This window comes from Fukomys damarensis, unplaced genomic scaffold (genome assembly GCF_012274545.1).
Source record: "Fukomys damarensis isolate Sample0158 unplaced genomic scaffold, DMR_v1.0_HiC HiC_scaffold_20, whole genome shotgun sequence".
Lineage (NCBI taxonomy): Eukaryota > Metazoa > Chordata > Mammalia > Rodentia > Bathyergidae > Fukomys > Fukomys damarensis.
In genome coordinates, this window is record NW_022900932.1 from 9,309,972 (window position 1) to 9,332,975 (window position 23,004).

General features: G+C 52.3%; 2 protein-coding genes across 3 annotated transcripts in view; one reads left to right on the top strand and one right to left on the bottom strand.

Annotated features, from left to right (window-relative positions):
• Positions 1 to 6,622, top strand: part of Rsph9 (radial spoke head component 9) — a 9,911-nt gene extending 3,289 nt beyond the window's left edge. The window contains exons 3-5 of one of the 2 annotated variants that reach the window (XM_010617701.2): positions 2,467 to 2,551; positions 2,841 to 2,987; positions 6,266 to 6,622. In XM_010617701.2, coding sequence (XP_010616003.1) covers positions 2,467 to 2,551; positions 2,841 to 2,987; positions 6,266 to 6,426 — 393 coding nt within the window. In that variant the 3' untranslated portion in view covers positions 6,427 to 6,622. Of the gene's footprint in view, positions 1 to 2,421; positions 2,552 to 2,840; positions 2,988 to 6,265 lie in introns of both variants that reach the window. The other variant, XM_010617700.2, reaches the window with a different exon arrangement.
• Positions 6,623 to 6,839: 217 nt separating this feature from the next.
• Positions 6,840 to 21,082, bottom strand: Mrps18a (mitochondrial ribosomal protein S18A). The gene is made up of 6 exons (XM_010617699.3): positions 20,933 to 21,082; positions 13,533 to 13,564; positions 11,451 to 11,558; positions 9,567 to 9,690; positions 9,418 to 9,487; positions 6,840 to 7,161 (listed from the first exon to the last, which is right to left on the bottom strand). The coding sequence occupies exons 1-6, from the start codon at positions 21,042 to 21,044 to the stop codon at positions 7,017 to 7,019; spliced, it is 591 nt and encodes a 196-aa protein (XP_010616001.1). The 5' UTR covers positions 21,045 to 21,082; the 3' UTR covers positions 6,840 to 7,016.
• Positions 21,083 to 23,004: the final 1,922 nt, after the last annotated feature.

Sequence of the window (23,004 nt, forward strand, 5' to 3'; positions counted from 1 at the left end):
CACACACACACACACACACAGGTAGCGCAAACACAGTAATATATGTGTGTGTGTGTGTGTGTGTGTGTGTGTGACACACATCTACATACACAAAACTGTGTAATATGCACACACACAAGTATATACGCAACACGACACACATGTAAATGTGCGATGCACACAAAATGAATGACACACATACACAGGTGAATTACATTCGTGGTCCACACATACACGTGTGACATACATGCACGGAGACGTGTATGTGACACACAGAAATGTACACATGAAACACAAATACATACGTGTATATGTGAGACACATACTTTTCTTTTTGCTGAGGTGCTGGGGTGCAGGCAGGGCCGCTCCCCAGCTAGGCAGGCCCTCTGCCCCCCGGAGCTGCACCCTGGCATTTTGCTTTTTACCGATTTTTATTTTACAAGATTGTGTGCCACAAGGTGCACACAGGAGTGTGGTGTTTCCTCCCGCTCCTGTCTGCAGTCACGCAAGCCCTCTTGCCGGGTGACATCAGTGTAACTGTCCTGCCTAGGCCCGTATGTGCACAGGGGTCAGAAGTGCAGCGCCTCAGGCTGCAGCACCAGAAGCCTGCGAGTTGCCCGATCCCAGGGGATTCCAGGTTATACAAAGTGGAGGTGCTGCTCGCAGAGCCGCTCCACACAGTTGGGAACCTCACGCAGAACCTCGCCCTGCACGCACTCCTCACCTAAATACGAACTGGATGGCGGCACATGACACACATGCCCCCGCGCCTGGCTCTCTTCCCTGGACAGTATCTTTTGGAGACCCTTCTGCATCCATGCCCCAGCTAGGCGTGGTGGTGCATGCCTATAATCCCAGCACTCAGGAGGCTGAGGCAGGATTGCTGTGAGTTCGAAGCCAGTTTGGGCTGCTTAGTGAGACCCTATCACAGGCATGTGCGCACACACGTGCACACACACACACACGAGCCACCCTGATGTTTGTGCCTGTGTAAGGAAGTGTGGTGTTTAACCTAGTGTGCGCACACACGTGCACACACACACACACACACACACACACACACACGAGCCACCCTGATGTTTGTGCCTGTGTAAGGAAGTGTGGTGTTTAACCTGGGTCTGGGACATGGAATTGTAGATTCTGAGCTCCCAGCCCTGGCAAGTAGTGCCAAACCACATAATCCTGTACCCATGCCATTTCCAGCGTGCACACTTGAGCTGAAGGATCAAACCCTGGCCTGTGTGTTAGGGCAGTGGGGCTTCCACTGCCTCCACGCCTAGATGTCCCCTCTGGAGCCCTGGATTGCAGTCTGCAGACCAGGCTGGTTTCCTCTGCAGGCTCCTGCAGAACCAGAGAGCTGCTGTCTTCACAGGCCCTGGCCCAGGCACTTGATGGCCAGGTCCTCGTTCCCCTTTGTCAGACATGTGGCTGGCGCATGAGGCGGCAGGGGGCCTGCATTCCTGGCCAGGGCTGCTCTCCCCAGACGGCTTTGTGCAGCTCTTTTGGTTCTGGTGGTCTTGATGTTAACACAGTTGGGTTCATCTGGGTGGAGCTGTAGCGTGGGAGATGGGGGGTCATGTGACTCTAGAGAGCTGTGAACTGGAGATGAAACCGTGACCCCAATTTTACTGTGAATATATGCAGTGAAAAAAAAAAATAGAGCCAGTGCAGCAACATGTTAATGATTGCCTTCAGGAGGTGGGATTATGAGTGTTTTAAATATGGTTTTCTTTATTATCCAAGTATTCTGCAGTGAGTGTAGCAGGGCCACTGTCTTTTTGGGGGGGCGGTTGAGACAGGGTCTTGCTATGTAGATCAGGCTGGCTTTGAATGCAAGGTGATCCTCCTGTCTCAGCCTCCAGAGTACTGTAATTATAGGTATATACCACCACACCTGGCTACTTCCATCTTTTAAAAAGGCAAAATAAGCAACATTTAAACATGATGAGAGAATGGTATGTCTCTGAAAGGGAACAGAAACTGTTCAGGGTGGCTGTCTCCAGTGAGGGCAGTTTGAGAGTCACAGAAACTGTTTTGTAGTGTTTTATTTGTTTTTTGAGACAGGGTCTTGCTCTGTAGTTTAGGATGGCCTTCAGCTTGAATTTGCGGCAGTCTTCCTGCCTCAGCCTCCTGTGTGCTGGGATTACAGGTGTGCACCCCACCAAACTCAACTCTTTTGCAGTTGTGACTATTGTATCACTTGGTTGTATTCAAATTCAAAGAAGGAAGGAAGGAAAGAAGGGAGAAAGGAAATGAGGGAAGGAAGGAAATAAGGAAAGTCAGAAGGAAGGAAAAGTCTCTCTAGGTGGGAGGGCAAGGGTCTGCCCAGCATGACCTCAGGGTGCTGGCAGGGACACGGGCGGCTCAAGTGAGGAGGCCATGCAGGGGCCCTTACACCAGGGCAGAGTGGGCACAGCAGCCGGCCCTCTCCTGCCTTCCCAGGTCCAGGTCAAGGAAGAGACCCGCTTGGTGTCTGTCATTGACCAGATTGACAAGGCTGTGGCCGTCATCCCCCGAGGCGCCCTCTTCAAGACCCCCTTTGGACCTGTCCATGTCAACCGGACATTTGAGGGTGGGTTCTTCCAGCTCTCCCTTCCCCAGCTCCCTTTGGCACATGGGAGGCAAGAGGAGGCCATGTCCCCGAGGAGGATGTGCCCTGTATTCTATGCTGCTGGCTGGGTCCTCGCTCGCTGGTCCCCATCTACCTGTGGCCACCTGGCCCCCAGTCCTGGTGAGGGCCTGGGCTCCCTGCTTTTGTCCTGTTTGCAAGTGCACCTGTCCCTGTCTCCTTTCGGTGCCTCTTCGTGGGCTCCTCATGGGGGAGGGCCTGTGGGGCCTGGGCTGAACGTCCTCCTCTCTAGGACTGTCCTTGTCTGAGGCCAGGAAGCTCAGTTCCTACTTCCATTTCCGGGATCCCGTGGGCCTGAAGAACAAGACCCTGCTGGAGAAGGCAGACTTGGACCCCTCCCTGGATTTCTTGGACTCCTTGGAGCATGACATCCCCAAAGGTAACATCGCAGCTGCCATTCTCGGGGACCAGAGTCAGAAACCTGGGTGTGAATGAGTGGCTCACGGGGGCCCTTGGGGATGAGGCCCCATCACGGCAGCCCCTTAATGAATGGGCCTCAGAATTTTTTAGATTCCACATGAGAGAGTTCATACTCTCTGTGCCTGGATTTTCACCTAATAGTAATTCTACTCCCAATAATCCCACAAATGATAAGATCTCACCCCTTTTTAGGGCCACCCCCCATATATTCCATACCATGTCTTTCCTGGCTACTCATCAGTTGCATGGTGGTCTGCATTTCTTGGTCATCATGATAGTGTGGTGTAAGCCTGAGTGCAGGTGTCTCTCTGACAATCTGGTTTCACTGTCTTCGGAAACACATCCAGGAGGGGGCTTGCTGGACCCGGAGCAACCTTGGTGGGAGGCAGTTTGGAATCTTCTCCCAGACATCCCTAAGAGCCCTGCACACATCCATGGCAGTCTTTAGTTTGGGAGTTCGGTCCAGTGCTCAGCACACAGCTGTGCTCTGTGAGTGCGGTTCAGGTGGCCCTGTCCTGGAGGTGCCTCTCTGCATCCATGGAGATGGGTGGGAGCTCAGCAGTTGGGGCAGCCTTGGTTAGAGGTGGTGGAGGGTGTTGGCTGAGACCACTGTGTCCTCTTGGCTGTCACACTGGGTCCTGGGTCTGCATTTCTGTAGGAGCCTGGGTGGCTTTGAGGTCACCCCTAGTTCTGGGGTCAGGGGGATCCCCTTCCTGGAAGACACAGGCAATGGTTCTCTCACCTTGGGCTGCAGCTCAAGCAGTGGTCAGGAGGGCAGACTTCTAGGTGGCATCTGGCATGGGTGCCATCTGTCAGAATGGCCACTGGGCAGCTGCCACGTGCCAGCCCCCCAAGAGTTGCCTTTGCCTCCCAGGAATTTAGGGAGGAAATGAGGCGGTCAAGCTCAAATGCAGTGCACAGTTTAGGCAGCAGAGGGCAGCAAAGGGCCGGCTGCCTGGAAATGGCTGAGGTAGACCAGGTAGTTGGGGCAGGGGACACAGGAGTGTGGGGTTGCAGGTGTGGCAGGATCAACCTTTTGGGAGTTTATGTGCAGTGTGCTTCCAGCTCAAGGCCTTGGGCCTCCTGGTCCATGGCTGGGCCCTGCTGCCCTTCAGTTAAAGGCTGGGACCATGGTGCCACTGTCTTCCCTGTGCTCAGGCCTGCAGACAGTTCTACCACATGGCCTCACTGGACAGGGGTGGCCCCCACTGCGAACACATGGCCATATTTCAGTTATGACCAAGTTGGGGTACTGGTCTGAGAGGGTTAAGTGCCCACTGCCTGGGACTCCCTCCGACCCACTCCAGCAGGCTTGGTCGCAGCAGCACACCTGGGCCTGAGGTCTGCATGCCACAGCAGCAGGTGGAGACACTTGCCTGGGAAACCTAGGGCTTCCTGCCAGCAGCTCAGGCTCCTTCAACTCCCAGGCTTGCGCCCCACAATATAGCCCTCTAGGAGCAGTGGCCACCACATGGGGGGAGCTCTGAGGTCACGACTGTACCCTAGAGTCCTAAGGGGCCCATAGCTGGAGGCTGGGCCCAGCCCCGCTAGCATCTTAAGTAAGAAAGTGGAACAAGGTGACAGTGAGGGGCTGGCCCCTCAGGCAGATACGTGACTAATGGCACGTTGACAGTCTTGTGTTTCCTGGGCGACCAGCTGATCTGGAACGATGGCAGAGAGCAGGAGTGTGACAAGAATGCAAGGGAGGAGGGGCAGCACTGTACTGGGCTGGCATCTCAGCCACACTCGCACCCTCCTCCAGCTTGGCACTCACCTCCTGCTCACCTGAGTGCCTGCTCTTCCCACCTTCTCTGCTAGGCTTCTGGGTTGCTGTACCAGATGCAATGGCCCCGACCTGCAGGCCAGAGGTGGCAGTGGTCTTGTTGGGCAGACTGGTGACAGTGTGTACCCACGTGCTTCGGACTGGGGGACTCCAGGTACCATGTGGCCCAGGGAGCTGCAAGCCGGCCTGTGTGAGGGATGAGTAAGAGCAGGCCTGGCTGTCCCTGGTTCAGGGGGCTGTGTGGCTGCAGGCCAAGGACTAGGAAGGACTGAGTCTCTAGGAAGCTGGCCTGATTATGCTCTGGGTACTGGTGGGTGCTGAAGCCTAGCAGATGGGACCCTCCTGGGCCTGTGCTTCTCCCCAGAGGCGGAGCACAGTGGCCTGGGAACTTGCCATTCTGCATCCCCACCCTTGGCTCACCAGGGAGCGTTTGCTGGAGCTTTGGGCTAGGAGAACAGCAGGCTAGGGGGACTGAGCGGCTGGTCCAGGGCAGTGCTTCAGCCAGGGCCTGGCCACATGGGGATGCTTTGCTGCCTTCTTCAAGGGGTCCGGCAGGCACGCAGGAGCTGACAGGCTGGTGTATGGCTTCCATTCACTGCACCATGCATGGTTCACTGCCCTGTGTGGTGGGGGCCAGGAGAGCCCAGTGGCCGACTTCCAGGCTGCAGAAAGCTGGGTTTGGGCCTGGGCCGGCATCTGCCTGAAGCAGGGCTGAGCTGCCATGAGGGTCACAGTTTCCTGTGAAGCAGGTCTCTCGCTCGGATGCAGGGTGGCCCCAGTGGGTGGGGATGGAGTCCGAGGCTGCTGGGTGCGGCGTGACTGGGGTGAGCCACACCGTGGGAAACTGGGTGCAGGAGCCAAGTGGCCGGGCTGAGCTGGCAGCTGATGAAGGCCATGGAGCTCAGTGCACTGCCTGGTCCAGCACCAGAACCTTCAAAGCCTCTGCCTTCCTGGCAGGGTGGGAGCAGGGCCGTGGCTGCTCCGGGAGAGGCCTCATGCGCAGGGGAATAGAAGCCCCAGATCTGCATCCAGAGGCGATTTTCCCAGGCTCCTTCCTCCCACACAGCAGCTCCCTCCCTCAGACCTGGAGCTGGGTCTGGGCCTTCCAGCCAAGTCCCTGTGGTGGCTGGGCTGCTCCTCTGCAGGAGCAGGAACCCAGGCCCCTCTTGGCAGAGGCAGCTGGGCCTGCAGCTGCCAGTGAGCAGGAAGGCTTGAGGTGGCCGAACCTGGCTGAGCTGTGGGACCATGGGAAGTCACCTGAGCAGGAGAGTGTGGCCCGTGTGGGGTGTGCCCTGGCACTGGCCCCCAGGCTTGCTGACAGAAGTGCCCACTGGTGTGAATTTCACCTGTTTCACTTCCTCCGCCCTCCCCCAGGAGTGGTGGTGATGGGCAATGCAACAGCTGAAGGCCACCCAGAGGCTGACGCCTGGTCCCTTCCTCATCTGCCTCCCCAGGGTCCTGGAGCGTCCAGATGGAGCGGGGCAACTCGCTGGTGGTGCTGCGAAGCCTGCTGTGGCCGGGCCTCACCTTCTTCCATACCCCGCGCACCAGGAACCACGGCTATATCTACGTGGGCACTGGCGAGAAGAACATGGACTTGCCCTTCATGCTGTAGGACGGATGGGCCACCAGGGTGTTCCTAAACAGTGTTTTCCTAAGCTTCCGTGAACTTGGCCATATTCTGTCCTGCCTTACCTCATTCCACCTCCCTCTGGTGTCCAGGGTGCGAAGAGAGGGCCCCTGGGTCAGGAAATCTTATTTCCAAAGCAGTGGCCAAGAAATGCAACACACCAATGGAGACGCTGCTACAGTAGATAATGCTGGGAGATAACAGCCAGGGGACTTGCGAAGATGGCTGCTCCTTGGGCTCAGATGAGAGGGACATGTGGGCCAGGCAGCCCCTGCTCCTTCCTGCAGCTTGGGGACTAGATCCCCTCTGTGCTGTCCTTGGTGGCCAGTACCCTGCGGCACAGACCCCCCACCAGCCCAGCCCCCACTTCCTAAGCAGAGAGCACACACCCAGCGGGAAGGCCAGGAGCCTGGTTTATGAATGACACACCTTGGGGTAAAACTGTCTCCAGCCCTGGGCATAGCCCATGCCAGTCAGGAGGCCAATGCAAATGCCCAGGGCCCAGGCACTGAAGTGGTCCCATTGTCCCCAGTGCCCCTGATGCTGGAGGAGCCAGGCCTCCTGGGTGGCACAAGTCAGTGGTATAGCTTCAAAGGCCGGCCCGAGTAGCAAATGTTGTCCTTCAGGAGGGGTGACCCCACAGCCATGCGCACCTTGTTCCAGTGGGGGCCCTTCTTATAGATGGGCTTGACAGAACGCGGAGACCAGCGGGTGAGGTAGCTGTGGAGAAAGCACACAAAGTAGTGGTGAGCACTGAGCACTGTCCCTGAGGCCCTGCCAGCCTCTCCTCAGCTTTCCTTTCTCAAAGAGCGAGGATCCTCCTGGGAGCCACAAGTATCCTGTGACAGACTGGGTCCTTTGATCTTTTCTTTGCCAGGGCTTCTGTGTGAGTGGCCTTGGCCAAGGCGAGGACAAGAGTAACAATGGCCCAGCGGCCTGCACCTTCCCACACGGCCTGCACCTTCCCACACCTGGCCTTCTCTGCCACCCCAGCCTTCAGGACCCTTCCAGGGCAATTCCCACACCTGGCCTTCTCTGCCACCACAGCCTTCAGGACCCTTCCAGGGCACAAAGCTGCCGATCAGGGATGAGGAACTGCAGTTCGGCCTCAGCCCAGGGATGTTCCGGGAATAGGAGGGGTGGGAAAGGTGATGGTCATCAATGGCCCTCTGGCCTCCTTTAGGGACAGCCAGGGCCCTGGCAGTTACTGGAAATGTGGGGTTTCCTCTTTTTAGAACGAAATCTGGGTTCTGTCCAGAAAGGTCCACCCTCGTTCTCTGAGTGCAGTTCTGACAGGGCCAGGAAGCCTACGGCCCACTCCAGGTCAGGCTTGTCCCAGCCTCTGGAGACCCTCAGATGGAAAGCTTTTTAAGAAACAAATAACTTTGGCTGAACAATTTTAGATGAAAACTGAAAAATGGCTGCTGATTTATGCATTTCAGCAGAGCTGCCCAGACCTCAGTCCTCTGCTCTAGGCCTGCACCCTGCGTGCCAGTAGGGAGGGAAAGGCCACGTGTTTGCTGGGCGGGTGGTGTCCTGCCAGTGTGCTGACTGCACAGGCACAGGCGCGGGGCCTGGGACTGCGTGTTCCACAGTCGTCATTCTGGGGCAAAGGAAGAGGACCACCCACTGGCCACTAGTGGCCACCCGCCTATGGACTGTAAGGATGTGGGACTGGGGAGCAGGCCATGCACAGGGTGTTTGTTGGGATTCTAAGAGGACCCCAAGGTGACCCAGCTCTCCTGCCTTTAGCTGTCCTCTCTCAGCCTGGAGCCACAAGGGGAAGTGAGGCTTCAGGTACCCCAGGCCAGGTGCCTGGGTCTGAGCGGCTGCTGGCAGGGCTCCTGGGGCAGAGCTCTTTCCTGAGAAGCTCCTCCCACCTGGGGGGACAAAGCAGGGCCTGGATGGCACTAAAGGACCTCGGGAAGCAGAGTTCCCCAAGAGGGAATCATCTCCCTTTGCAGCCAGAACCCTTCCTCCAGGGCAGCCTTTTGCAACCCACGAGCCTCACACATCATCAGTCCTCTGTCACATTAAAGGGCACCGGGTACACGGCAGGGAGCTGACTGGCTTCAAAGCCAGAGGGCAGGGTGGACTGTGTCCTCGACCTGCTAAGTGCCCTGAAAGGGTGAGAGGGGACTGGCCCCTACATGGCCGCAGCACAGCGGGGAGACCCAGGGAGGTTACCTACCCCCCAGGCTAGCAGCTGGTCCCACTCATGACATGGGCGCACAGGTGGAGCTGGCATAGGAGGCAGGGACCAGGCAGTGGCTTGGGAGCTTTGCCTCAGTCGCCTCCAGCTCCTTCTCACTCCAGGGCCAGTGGGACACAAGGAGGGAGACCCCTTGGGAAGAATCACAGGACCCCCCAAATCAGTATTCCAGATGCAGCTGTACGCCACACGGAGGACACCAGAGACCTAAGGGTCTGAGTGTGGCGAAGTCAGACAGGAGAAGAGGAAGGGGCACAGGACTGCTCAGACTGCCACAGGAAGTGGTGTAGACTATCAACAGCATCATGCTGGGAGAGTTCCTGAATACTCTTGGGAGTGGTTGGGATGCTGCCCCGTGCAGTGCACGACTTACACAGCTGTACGCAGTGGTCCTACCCCAGAAAGCCCGCCTGTCTCTGAGGCCTCACTCTGTCCTGTAGTAATTCCAGGGCTGGAGAGAGCTGGGGGACTGAGTTTGCAGGAGTGTTTCTGACATCCCCATAGCAACCTCATGTGAGGTCATGCGCAGAGGATCAGCATGTTCTCGTGCCCAATGAGCAGGCCTCCCTGTGCTCCTCAACAGTGTAGAGGCCAGTGGGGCAGAACAGGAGGCTGGGGCCAGCACGGGGTGGGGGGCAGAAGCTGTCTATACCGCAGCTGTGCCGTGATGCGTGTGATGGGGGCAGGGGATTGAACTGGCAGGGCGCACTCGCTCTGCGCTGCAGCTATAGCTCCTGTACAGTATGGCTGGTGGCGCTGCTCACCGGTTCAGCTTGGGCTTGCTCTTCGGGACGAATCCACTGGGGAGTGGAGGCCTATGATTCGGGAGCAGACCTGGGGAGAAGAGCACACAGCGGTTGCCATAGCGCTGAGGCTGGGGAGCCCAGGGTGCTGGGGGCCGTGCCTGCCCTACCTGCTCGGTGGGCCATCTTTACACACTCCTCCACTTTGCGGTGCTCCTCCATGCACAGGCCCGTCACGCTCCGGGGCAGCATGCCGCCGTGGGGCCGCAGGAACTGGCTGAGCAGCAGCACATCCTGGGGGGACCACAGGCAGCGGCCGTGAGTCTGGCAACCAGCACCCCGTGGAGCTGTGCACTCTGCCCCTTCCACTCCAACAGTTAGCCCCACTTGGCGGGACTTGGACCAGACTTGGATCCGAGATGCTGATGAAGTGCCAGTCTTCCCTGCACTGGCACCTCCGGAGGCAGAACATCTGGCGGGGGTTCTTGGAGGGGAGGCTGTGTCAGAGCCTCTGGCCGAGGACCAGCACACGCAGATGCCTCTCCCACGTACCCCCAAAGTGAGTGGAGGCCCAGTGCCAAGTAGGGGCCCCATGGGAGGTTAACCCTGTTCTCTAAACTTCCCATGGCCAAATGGGAATGCGTTTCTGGGCTTCCCTTAGGCCATCGCAGGCCCACAGGCTGCTTGCGACAGGCAAAGGAGAGCACAACAGAACCAAGGGGAGAGGGAGGCCACCCTTGCCTTACCTCTTCCAGACCGGCCTTACAGAACAGCCATCCCTGGGAGACCAGGGTCCCCATTCCCACCCGAACCAGGATTGGTCTAACTGGGGCTCATAAACAGTGTGTGGGCTGCCAGGCAATGGTGCTGCCAGTGTAAAGAGGGAAAAGGGAGACTGACTTCAGATTTTACCTGGGAGAGGATGAGACTACCACTGCACATAGAGCCCCAGCATTTTCTGGGGTGCTGGCAGGAGCACCCCTGTTTCTGGGCAGGTGTGGGTTTGCCTCCCTGTCATCAGCGGGGTTCCAAGCAGGCCCACATCCTGCTGCCATGTCACCAGCCTGGCACACCCACTGGTATTAAAGGACTTGGGAGGGTGATTGCCCCTTTCTTGGCCCTGTGTGGCTGAAAGACAGCCCAAGAGATTAGCTGGGCCGGGCTGTCTGCCTGTGGTCATCCTACCCTGCAGAGGGGCACAGGGATAACAGAGTCACCTGTGGCTCCAGCCCTCTGCATCTCTGTGGGGTACAGCAACCTGGACTCTACCTAGCTTCTACCAGGCAGCTTATACCCTAGCGGGGTGGCCTGATGGGTTCATTTCTCCTCTGGGCCTTCAGGATTGTCATCTGTGAAAAAGGATGGAAAAGTCCCTCCTTTGTGGGGATGACACGGACACTACATCAATGATGAGGGGCAGGTGCCCACACAGGGCCTGGCACGGGGCATATACTCGCCAACCATGGCCACCGCTCCCCATCCTCTCCCTCCTGGAAGTGGCTGTTCCAGCTCCAGAGCAATCAAGGGCTGAGGCTCTGTCTGGTATGGAGAGAGGGTAATGCATTCCCAGAGCACAGAATGGGAATGAGAGCCGCCCCATCAGGAGAAGTGGGAGCCAAGCCCAGGCCTGATTGCATCCCTGGAGAACCCAACCCCAGTGCTCTGAGGCAAAACCGGCCCGTGAACCCAGCCGGTGGCTCCCAGCCCTGGCTGCAGTCACGGGATCTGCCCAGGCCCACTCCCAGGCTGTTGCAGTTGTCTAAAGTGGAGCTGGGACATCCTTGCTTTTCTTTAGCCCTTTTCGATACAGGGTCTTGCTAAATTTCCCAGGCTTGGCTTAAATTTATGATCCTCCTGCCTCAGCCTCCAAGTACTGGACTTACAGGCTTGGGAGCACCATTTCTGAAAGCTCCTCGGGTGATTTTAATGTGCTGCCAAGGTTGACAGTCCCTGGACAAATGCTGGTCTTTGGTGGCTCTGTAAGAGGCAGTGGTGACTAAGGGGGAGGACTCCGACCTCAGCAACATGGGCCACACGTCTCTGTACAGACTCACCTCGTAGCTGTACTTGTGCTTCAGGTTCCAGCGGCAGATGGGGCACTGGCCTTCAGGGTTAGGAGGGTTTGGACTCTCCTTGGGTGTTGCTACGATACGGCCTTCAATCTGGGAGGCAGAGAAGGAGCTGGTGTGAGGGACAAGGCCAGTGCAACCACTTGCAGTGGCCATAGGGATGTGGCCTTGCAGCCTTCAGGGCCAGTGGAAAAGATCTGAACTGAATACACAGCTTGACAGAAGGCTTAAAGGGTGGGGAGAGAGGGGCTTGCTGTATCAACTGCTGACCACTGCCTTCCTTTCCTCAACAAAGCAAGCCCAGCAGGACCTCGTGCTTCCTCCCTGCCTCTGGAGACAGGAACTAACACACTCGGTTTCAGATGGCGTAGGAACCAGAGTCCCAAGAAAGTCACTCTCCTGTCCCAGCATCCTCTCCAGAGGATATGCAGTTTCCGGCTTTACAAAGCCAGTGGGTCTCAACCAGAGGTGATTCTGCTATCCAGGGGACATTTGGGGACTCCTGATTGTCACAGTGCTACTGACATCTAGCAGGACACTGCTACCTATACTGCATTTGCACAGGGCAGCCCCACAAGGAATTCTCTAGCCCCGGATGGCGCTGAGGGGAGAAGGCCACGTGGGTCAGCACCTGTGCACACTGTTCTGAGAACAAACACATGGATGTCAGATATATTTCTTGGTCTGCCTTGTTCTTTTACCATTCTGGATGCCACCTTTGCAACCCACTGAGGTCACATAGGAAATGACCTCCGCAAAGTGCTGTGGCCCGTAACAGCCTCAGCACAATTCTGTGCTATAAATCAAGGATCCGGAGGTTGGTTCCAGGGGCTGGGTTAGGTCTGAGCTTTGGAGGAAAGGAGCAATGTCCCGAAGGTCAGAGGCAGGCCACCTTCCTGCTGTGGCATCCACAGCTGCTGGAAACAGCACTGTGGGCATGGTGAGGCCCAGGGGAGGGGGCACTAATACCTCCCAATTCCCTGCCACAGACCTAGCTCTGTTCTAAGAACGGGTCACAGACATTTCCTTTTGCTCCCTCGACCTTTGCACAGGTGCCCGATCTTCACAGAGGACAATGATACCCAAAGCAAGCCGTGCAGGTCTCTCCAGACAGGGATGGCTCTCCAGAGCTGCAGTGCCTCCACGTCTCTCCCCAAGGAGCAGATTCATGCCCAGCAGTAAAAGCACTCTACACTCAAGTCAGAGGCCTTCCCCTTCAGCATGGACTTTACAGGGGGAATGTGTATTCTGGCTTTTAATGAGGGAACCAGAAGTGATGCCCTAAGGGACTGGGGCCCCTAGAAGTCAGAATGGCATGAGGCTGGTTAGTTAGAAGGGTGAGGGAGCACCTGACCCAAAAGGCTCACCTGGGGGATGGGAGTCGTCAGGGAGCGCTGGACTTGCTGCCTGACAGGAGGGTTAAATCCCTGACCCATACAGAAGTTACGGAGGGCTCTGGAGTGGCTAGGATTACTCAGCAGCACAGAAGGCCATGTGAAAACAATGCTGTCTCGTAAGGATTATAGGATAATCTAGGCCTCATGACGCCGGGAGGAAAGGAGGTAAGGGGGCCAGGAGAGGGAGAGCAGATATGCCAGGGTGCCGGCTATGCGGCTAGGGCCAGAGAAGGTTACCTCTTCAAGGTGTCACTTAAGGAGTAGCTTAGTCACTCTGAGCAGAAAGAAGGAACCCTGGCTCTGAGTCAACTTAACTCTGGCTCCCTAGGTCTATTTCACTGCCTTGGTTTCCCCTCTGGGAGATGGATTTATCACTTGCCAGAGAATATATTAGCAAAGGCCTCTGAGACCTTGTCATGCAAAAGGTCACTTTAATCATAACAGATTCTTTGGCCCAGGCACAGCAAGTGTTCCTGATTAACCACACTATAGCACACAGCTTGAAAAATAGTAGACTGTGGGATTTATGGTCACCGCGGGAGCACAGCCAGGAGCCTGGAGCCTGGAGCCTGGAGCCCGGAGCCTGGTGTGGGCCTCTGCCTCCCACAAGGAGCAGTCAGGCAGCTCCAAGCACTGAGAAGCTCTCAGTGGCCAACTTGATGATACTTACTATAGTTGTCTTCCCTTCCTGGGTCTCCACCACTGCAGAGATAAAGGGTAAAAATTAGGCCAGCCATTTAATAAGGGACAGAGAGACTCAGATAACAGTCCCAACTCTACACAGGCAGAAAAGAGGAGTCTTTGGGCTGCACTCTCCCATGACCCCTACCTGGGACGGAGGGTGCAGGGGTCCTCCCAACCCCTCATGCCAACACTCTGCAACCTGGAGGCTGTTGGGGTGACCCTGGGTGCTCAGCAGCATCCTCTCTGGGATTAGGGGTCTCTACATGCTTTTGCCTTCCTGAGAGAACTGGTACGATCCTGCCCTACCAGGGATAGCAAGAATGACCAGATAGTTGGCGCATGTGTGGCAGTGAAAAGACTTTTTTTCAGAAGTACCCCTTGCAAAGTCCCTTCATGGAGAGAACTACAGGTAGCTCTGACTGTGAAAGGCTTCAGTCTAAAACATAGCACTGAAAACCAGGTGCAGTGACACATGCCTGTAATTCCAGCACCTGGGAGGCTGAGGCAGGAGGATCACTGTGAGTTCAAGGCCAGCCTTGGCTATACAGTGAGTTCAAAACCAGCCTACAATACTGAGCAAGACCCTCTCTCAAAAACAAAAATACATCATCAAGCTAACAGTGGCCCCACAGCAGCTAATCCATGAGATGAATTCACTGCTAAAATGGGGCCTATGCTCATTCTGCATGTAGAGCTGGGGTTATGGCTCAGGGGTGCAGTGCCAGCCTAGCACACCTCAGGCCCTGCTTCCATCCTCAGCACCACACACGTGCATCTGCAGACACATCTGCATGAAGACAGCTGTGTGAGTCGACCCCTCTGCTCTGTTCCGTTCTCTACCCTCTCCTTCAGGGTACCGCTGCTGTGCATGTTGCAGAGGGTGATGGAAGAGGCAGGCACCGGAAGGGCAGCAATGCCATTCGAAGCTGGGAGTGACCCTCTCAGCCTGGGCCTGCTGAGGTCTGTGGAGTGGTAGAGAACCCGACGCAAGATAGCTAAACACACCCATCAGGCTGTGGGCACTTCCTACACCTGGAGAGGATGAACAACTACAATGCCAAGAGCAAAGGAAGAACAAGCTAATAGCCACATCCAGCAAATGTCTTTGGGGCTCTTCCCTGTTCTCCCAGTTTCCTTAGAGAGAAGCCACAGCCGTTAGCGAAGGAACTGGTATGCAGCGACTGCTCAATAAACGCTAGCTATTTTTAGGGTGCCAAATACTCTCACAGTCCCTTTCTAACTGCTAAATACTGCACAAGAAAACTTGGCCCTCACAGTGAGGCTGCAAACTGTCACTCACAATAGGAAAACCCTATTTAAACAGCAGCTTGGTTACCATAGTTTTATACTCAGCATTGGCCAAGGCAAGAGACAGACCAGAGAAAGCGCAAGGTCCATCACTTTTAGAATCAGTGAACATGGTAGGCAGCCCCCAGGCAATGTCTGTCACGTGCACACAGTGGCCAGGGATCGAAAGAGAGACGCGTTGCTTACCCCTCAAGGAGTGAGTGCTTCTGATTTCTTCTTTTTGTCTATGTGCATTTCTCCAGTTTTTAAAACAAACATATATTGCTTTTGCAATTAAAAAAAAAACAATAAAAAGAGAAGGGTTTGTCTAAGGAGAAAAGGCAACTCTAACCAGCTAGGGGCCCACGGCAGCATCTGTGATCAATGAGCTCTGTGACCAACACCTAATTGGACCCAGACTGCCTGGAATTGGTCCCCATTTGTTTTCTGGGCAATCCATTCACCAAGACTCATTACTCTAAAACAACCAACCTGAGAGGCCCTCAGTGTCCAACTCCAGAAAAACAAAGGAGAAAGGAGGGCCAGCAAGGCCCTGAGGCTTTCTCCAGAGAACACTGTGGCCACTAATCAATTCAAAGACCAGCTAGGTTCCTCCGAGTGAAAGAAACTGCGTCACCCCACACACGGATTCACTTGTACAGAACAGAGACCAACACGACAAAGGGATGTGGGTGAGACAACCTGGTCGGCAGTCTGAAGCCAGCACAGCTGCAGAGGGGAGGGAAGGTTACTGCTGTGTGCCAGTCTGCAGATGCAGCCTGGGGTGGGGTGGGGGTAGAAGGTGGGCACATCCCCAGCCCAGCCAGGCTCCAGGCACCCCAGAAACTGCAAATCTGCAAAATCCAAGTTGGGAAAGGGCCCGAGGGTGAGCAAGTCTGAGCAGTGCAAGGTAGGGGGAAAGTTGCTGAGAAGCCCCAAGGAAACAAAAGCAGAGACACATTCTGAGACTGGTGGAGTCAGTGAAGAACAATGCCCCAAAACAGAGGATAAACATGTGGTTCCCTTCTCTGGGCAGGCACTTGGGCCCTAACCATGAGGTAAACAAGTCTAACAAAACATACATCACTCTCGGCAAGGACCCAAGCCCTGAACTCATCCCACTGGCCCCTGGAGCAGAGATCAAAGCCCATGGCAAGCTCCACTGTTCACAGCTCTCCATGCACAACTGGGAGCCAGGACTTGCTAGGAGCCAGTGGGTAAAACAATAGGCAGATGCTTATCTGAGACAATTTGTCAAACCGAGGAAATGACCTGAGAACTCACACGAGACACAGACTCATCTCAAGACTGATTGCTCGCTGACTGCTGATCTGGGTGGTGTCTTGGTGCAGGGGGAGAAGGCGCAGCTGGAGACCAGAGAGGCCCTCAGTAGATTTTAAGCTTCTGGAAAGAGGAGATAGAAATCAAAATTGTATTGCTTTTCAGTGTGCATAGAAAAACATGTCAAAACCAAACAAAACCTGAGATCCATTTTGTCCCTGGCCTCCTCTCTATTGAGAAGTGGGGGTTGCTAAGAAAAGCTGGACCAAGAGATTTACGCACTAACAAAAAACTTGTTTAGGAAAAGATGAAATCACCCTGTGTTCTGAGATATGGGGTATCAAGTAAACTAAGGAAAGAGATGAAGCAGTTTTCTAAACTCGAGCTAAGTGCCAAAATCTTTCAAGAGAGGCACTTCTCATACACATAAAATAATCTGTCCCAAATGAGGCAATACATTTGCTGAGTGCCTCTGGGGTACACAACTTGGCCCTCCCCACTATGGGGAGTTACAATAGAACAGGAAGGCACAGTCTTTGTCCAAGAGGAGGAGAGGGAGCTAAACCAAGCATGGGAACTTCATGATAAAGTCCATGCCTTGTAAAGAGGTCCTCTGAGTACTTTAGTAAATACTCGCCTAGGATGGAGTCCAAGATAACTGGATTGTGGGAGTCTGAAGCAAACAGCATTGTGGTAAGGTTGCGATGAACAAAAAAGACCTTGACAACTACATAAACACAAATGCAGTGGGCTACATCTGCATAAAGCCCAACTGCTTAGTAAGAGAGGGAGAAAAGACCAACGATGAGGAGGGTGGGCCACTGCTACACATGGCTGCCAAAGAAACCGAGGTCCTTGTTAGATCTGTGGAAAACAAGTCCTAAGCAGTGGATGAAGGAACAGATGAACTGAAAGCTGGAAGGAGCCCTGGCAGTCTTATGCCAGGAGGAGCAGAGTGCCATGCTTAGGATGTAGGCCAGCACCTCTGGCCAGTGGCTGCTTTTTTCAAACAACTTCCAGCCTCAAGCATACTTTCCCCCATTTTTAATTATATTATTCAAGTTTTCCAGTTCTCTTATCACTTCCCTTTCTTTTCCCTTGGACCCCAGAGGAACTAGCCCTCTGCCCTAGGCTTCAGAGCAAGGAGTATTATTATTGCTATGTGCACGTGTGTGCACAAACACACACGCACACACACACAAAATCTCTCTGTCAGAAGGTTCCTCTGGTTAGTCTCAACCCGACTCCCCCCCAGGACTAAGAACTGAACCCAGGGCCTACAGCATGCTAAGCAAGCAAGCGCTCCACCACTGAGCTACATCCCCAACCCATTTTATCTTGAGACATAGTCTCACTGAGTTGCCCAGGCTGGCTTTAAACTTGTGATTCTCTTGCCTCAGGTTCCCAAGTAGCTGGGATTACAGGTGTGTGCCTTACATCCTGAATTCTTTAAAGCCCTCATTTTGCCCATTTCCCTTCCAAAGCTTTTAGCTATAGAGCAGACTAGCCTGTTTGGCATATCCTTGTGTGATGTATCAGGTCCAGAGCCCCCTCTGCTAATGGAAGGAAATGCAGCAAATTCCCTTTGGCCTTTTCTCATTTCACAGTACTCTACTGAGAGTGTCTGATCAATCAGGATTGTTAATTCATATAATCCTCCATTTATGTGTTCTTTTTAAGTAAGATACATTTCTTTCAAAGAGGTTCTAGGTGATTAAACCGGAAGAAGGTCTAACACATAATCTTTGCTAAATCTGGCAGTGCCAATCCTGAGGCACCAAATGGTCTTCAGCAAGTTAACTGGTAAGAGCTTTCAGGAAGGAGGAAGCCACAGGGAGGCCCTGCCAGGAAGCATCAAGGTGACATTACTGGGGGAGAGTGAAGAGTGTTGAGTGCTGGCTCTGTTTCCTACTACGTTGCTTATAGCCGACGCTGGGCAAGCCATAAAGAACCCTTGGAACCGGATTCCTCAACTGTGACAATAAGATGACTGAACAAATGTACGTGGAAACTTAACATGCTACTTGCAGCATTTTTGTCCCCCTTCAGTCCTGATTCTCCCATAATAGCCTTTTTTGATTTTGTGTCCCTCTTGTCAATTTTAGACCTGGCCTTTTCTTTCTTTCTTTCTTTCTTTTCTTTTTTTTTTTTGTTTTGTTTTATGGTACCAGGGATTGAACTTGGGTCCTTACACTTGCGAGGCAGGTGGCGGAACCACTGAGCTAAATCCCCAGCTTAGACCTGGCTTTTTCAACAGCAGCAGGACTGATATTCTGGGTCATAATGGTTCTTTGCTGTGGGCAGCTGTAATGTGTGCTGCAAGACATTTTGTAGCAACACTGGTCCCAAACCAAAAGATGCCAGCAATACCAGTTATGACAACCAAAAATGTGTCTAGACGTTGCCAAATGTTTCCTAGGGGACAAAACTGCCCTAGGTTGAGAATCACTGCTTCAAACTGAGTCTTCACTAGAGGAACACTGGTGCTCAGTCCTCATGAACTCTGACTAAAATTACAGTTTTATTTTGAAAAGCAATGCTTGAATATTTCAGCAAGAGACCCAGTTTCTTCCCCATGACATTAAATTCTATGTGTATAATATTATTATTCACATGTTAAATATACCAGATGGGACCAATGAAAATTAGTTATATGTGTAATACTTCGTGTTAGAAATGATTAAACATCAAAAGGAAGTTCTTTTTTTCCCCTATTTAGGGACTCTGAAGATAGGTGATTCTCAAAAATACAAACTATAACAGTGTCTTCATGTAAGATCACATCAATTCAATCTGACATTGAAGTGTGACAGGGACCAACAAGAAGAAGAGCTACCAACCTAAGTATTTATGGAAAAATGGACTTTAAAAACTCATATGATGCTGGGCATGGAGGCGCACACCTGTGATCCTGCTACTTGGGAGGCTGAGGCAGAATTCCCACAAGTTCAAGGCCAGCCTGGGTTACACAGTGAGTTCAAGGACAGCCTGAACTACACAGTGAGATCCTGTCTCAAAAAAACCCCAACGAAAGGCCGGGCATGGTGGTGCACGCCTGTAATACCAGCACTCAGGAGGCTGAGGCAGGAGGATCACTGTGAGTTCGAGACCAGCCTGGGCTACATAGTGAGTTCTAGGTCAGTCTCAACTACGTGTTGAGACCCTGTCTCAAAAAACCAAAATAACACAAACAAAAACAAAAAACAACAACAAAAAACCCAACGAACAAAAAAACCCCCAAACCCCTCATATGATTATACAGCCTATCATTTCACAAACTCTCCAATGAAATATTTTTTGTCTAACCTCAGATTCCTATCTTACACAGACAAAAACCAAACCAACAAAACCCAACCAACCAAAAAAACTATTCATTTGACTTTCTGGGAATATAGCAAAGAACTGTTTCAAATTTGAATTTCATATAAGACATATGTAACTTACAGCTCTTAGTGTTTCATACTTGGTAGATACCCTCCGAAATGTTATGAGCTACAGCTAATTTTGCAGCATGGGAATACATGAAATATCTTATCCAAGTCCTTTCTGTCATGAGCATAATCTTGTCTCTTAAAAATTAGTGGATTAGTCCAACATTAAGTCGAGAGTATCTGGACTCCCTCCACCCCCATACACCAATTTTTCTATCTTCTTTTCATGGCTGAATTCTTCAAGGATACTGTTTCTCCAATTATCTCTTTAATATCTCCATGCTAGTTTCCTTGTTTGCCACTCTATTGAAGCTGCTGTTTGAAAGCTAAAAAGAGACCTCTTCTAAGACAAATCTCATGGCCTCTTCTTAAGGTCTTCTTTTTGGACTTTTCTGCCCCTTATGACAATAATAATCATTTGTTTCCCTCTGGATAACTCTTAGCTTTAGTAGATATACTGGCTCGTCGGTACTATGCCAGAATCTTTTAAAAACCACATCATTTCTTTTGCACATCACTCATCTTTCTTGCTTTTAACAGTACACAAAGGCTCCTATGAGACCTTTTCACTCTGCGAATCTATCCTTTTCTAAACCAGTTCAAGAAACATTCTCTCAAGGAAAACTTCCAACTACTTCCGTAACTGAAACTCCTTATATTTTGTCATGTAAATGGATAATTCATTTACTGGGGCGTATACATATTCTCTCATTAGAACCCAAGCTTCTTAGGAAAAGGGGTTTTCTGTCTTCAAAATCCTACCACGTATTGAAGTACCTGGCCTTCAGTAACCTCTCAGCTGATGCTAGAATCAGGCTACTCTTCCAGACTGTATTAAGGAAGAGCTGAGCCATCCTGCATTTACCTCTGTTGTAGCTGTTCAACATAGCCTTCCACCTCGGCCTTCACCTCTTAGGGAAGACTAGCGGTCCGGGCAGAAAAAGCCACCATCCATCATATCACATCATTTTCAAAAGAGAAACTACAAAGGGACGCTCTGAGGACGGAGTCCAGAATCCTTCCTTCATGGGCTACGGACGTTTTAATGAAGCAGACAGCGATTCGGAGAATACGGAAAAAAAAAATGAACACGCAGCCCTATACTGAAAACTCCCTTGAGGCCTGAAGCTACAGGCTTCTCTATCCCCGCTGATAAACTAGGCCCTTTTTTTTTCGTCCTCCTCTGCCTCCCGAGGACACAACCAAGGGACAGGAGTTCAAGCAACAAGAAGAAGAATCTGGACGGGGCGACAGTGGGTGGGGGCGCAGAACTTCCGATGTGTCCGAATCGCTAGGTGAAAACCAAGGGAGGAAGCACCGGGGCTGGCGAGAACACTCGCTGCAGCTCTCGTTTGGAAATGGGAGGTCTCTGGGCTCCGGGACTTACCTTCCCTGAGCCCGCGAGCCGGTAGCTGAGTCCAGCTGGTTGCGGCTGAGCGCGCCAGGAGCCCTCGGAACAGATGCCCGCAGCCGGACACCAACGAGGAGAGAGCCGCCATTTTGGAACCCCGCGTAACCTCGACTGTACTTCCGCTTCCGGGGCGGTGGCACGCAGCCGCAGTGGTGGCGCAGGATTGGAAGCTGGGATCCCGTAGTCGCTTCTGTCACTCGCGCCTTCCGTGATTCCCGAAAGAGGAGTGAGGAGGGCAATGTGTCAAGACGGCTTTCCATTCTGGGGGTCCAGGGGTTATCTCCTAGCATCTCTCTGCCATTCCCCAGTCTCCAAGGTTGCTTTGGTTTCCTGGAAGTCTCCCTTGGTAGTTACACACATCTCTCTTCTTTTTTTAGGGTCTCCTCTTCTGGGCAAATCCGCTGTAGATTCTCAGCTTCTGTTGGCTGGGGCTAGGACGGTGCAGAAGGGGATGAAAATGAGTAGAGACTCTGTAACAGGTAACTCCAGTAACAGGTATCAACTGGGATAAAACTAACGTGTCCTTCCTCCGTTTTAGTTACCTGGTAGGTGATCCCTCACCCCCACCGCCTGATCCCCAGAAAGCTACACAAGTGCTTACCACCAAGCTATAGGCCCAGCTCCTTTAAGTAATTTTTTATTTTGCGGCCTCATTAAGTCATTAAGTTACCTGCCTCGGCCTCCCAGAACGCTGGGATTACAGCTGTGCACCATCATGCCTGTCCTACTTAGTCCTTAGAGCTCATTTGAAACTTCATTTCCAAGGTGAAGTCTTCCCTGACCTCTCTGATACTGTTTTTCTGCACTGGATACTTTCCAACTTAGTATTGGTACAATTGCAATTTTACATGTTTTGTATAATATGTATCTTTCTACCAGCTGGGAAAGCTCCAGCAAGGCAGGAACATTGTTTTATGTTGACTCTCATATCTGTAGCACTTAGCACAGTGCCTGACACATAGTAACAGTGAAATATATACTTGTGGAATGAATAGAACCTATTTTATAGGGTTGTGAAGATTAGATGAGATAAAACAAATGCTAAATTAAATATAAGCTGCTTAATAGGGCAGTTATAGAGATAGCTCTTTTTACAAGTTTGACATACCAAAAGTAAAATGCAATGCCCAGTCTTTCCTTTTTTAGATTTGCAGGACATACAGTATGTTCCTCCAGAGCCACATAAGAAAGGGGAAGAATTCACAGCTCAATTCTTTAACAGGGTGGTAAGATAATTTTTCCATCCTGCACAGTAAACCTAAAGGGGAATTTTTCTAGTTATCTTACGCTGATTCATAGATGAGAAAATCCAGGCGTATTAAATGGCACAACATATCTGATGAAAGGGAGAGCAGCAGCCCGTCATCTTATGCCATCCTGATGTGCAGGAGGGTGCAGAGCAGTTGTGCATGGGGAGTTTGAGAGGCACCGACACAGACGGAGAGCAGGGGAAATGTGGCATCTGGTACCACAGAAAGCTGCATTCTATAAAGGCAGCTCTGTTGAAGGGGAGCCTTGAAACAAAGTCAAGGCGGAGGAGACCATCACTGGGATTAGGAGTGGAGCAGAGGGCCTGGGTGGGGGTCAGGCTAAGTGTCACAGCTGAGATCAGGAAAGTTTTGACTTTCTCTATAGCTTCCAATTTCCTTCTGTGTAACCTTGAGCCCCATCCACTTTTGTAGGGCATTTTGTTCCTTCACTCATCCCTAACTTCTGGGGACCCATTAGAAGCCAGGAGTATAACAAAGCCTCACCTTGAGTTTGTTTTGGACATAGTACGCCAAAGCATTCAAGAGCCAGCCCTCTCCTCATTATCTTATCCTAACTTATCATAATCAAATTTTATTTTAAAAAGCAACATGTATTTTTTACAATGACAGGTAATGTGGTAACGTGATCATTGTAGAAAAAAGAAACAGTAGATAACAGAATAAGAAAATAAATGCCATCACAATCCAGAGATAAGTATTACTTGCATTTAGCAAAATGAAATAATACTGTACGTATTGTTTTGAAATGGTGTTTTTTTTTTTTTTTTTTTTTTTTTT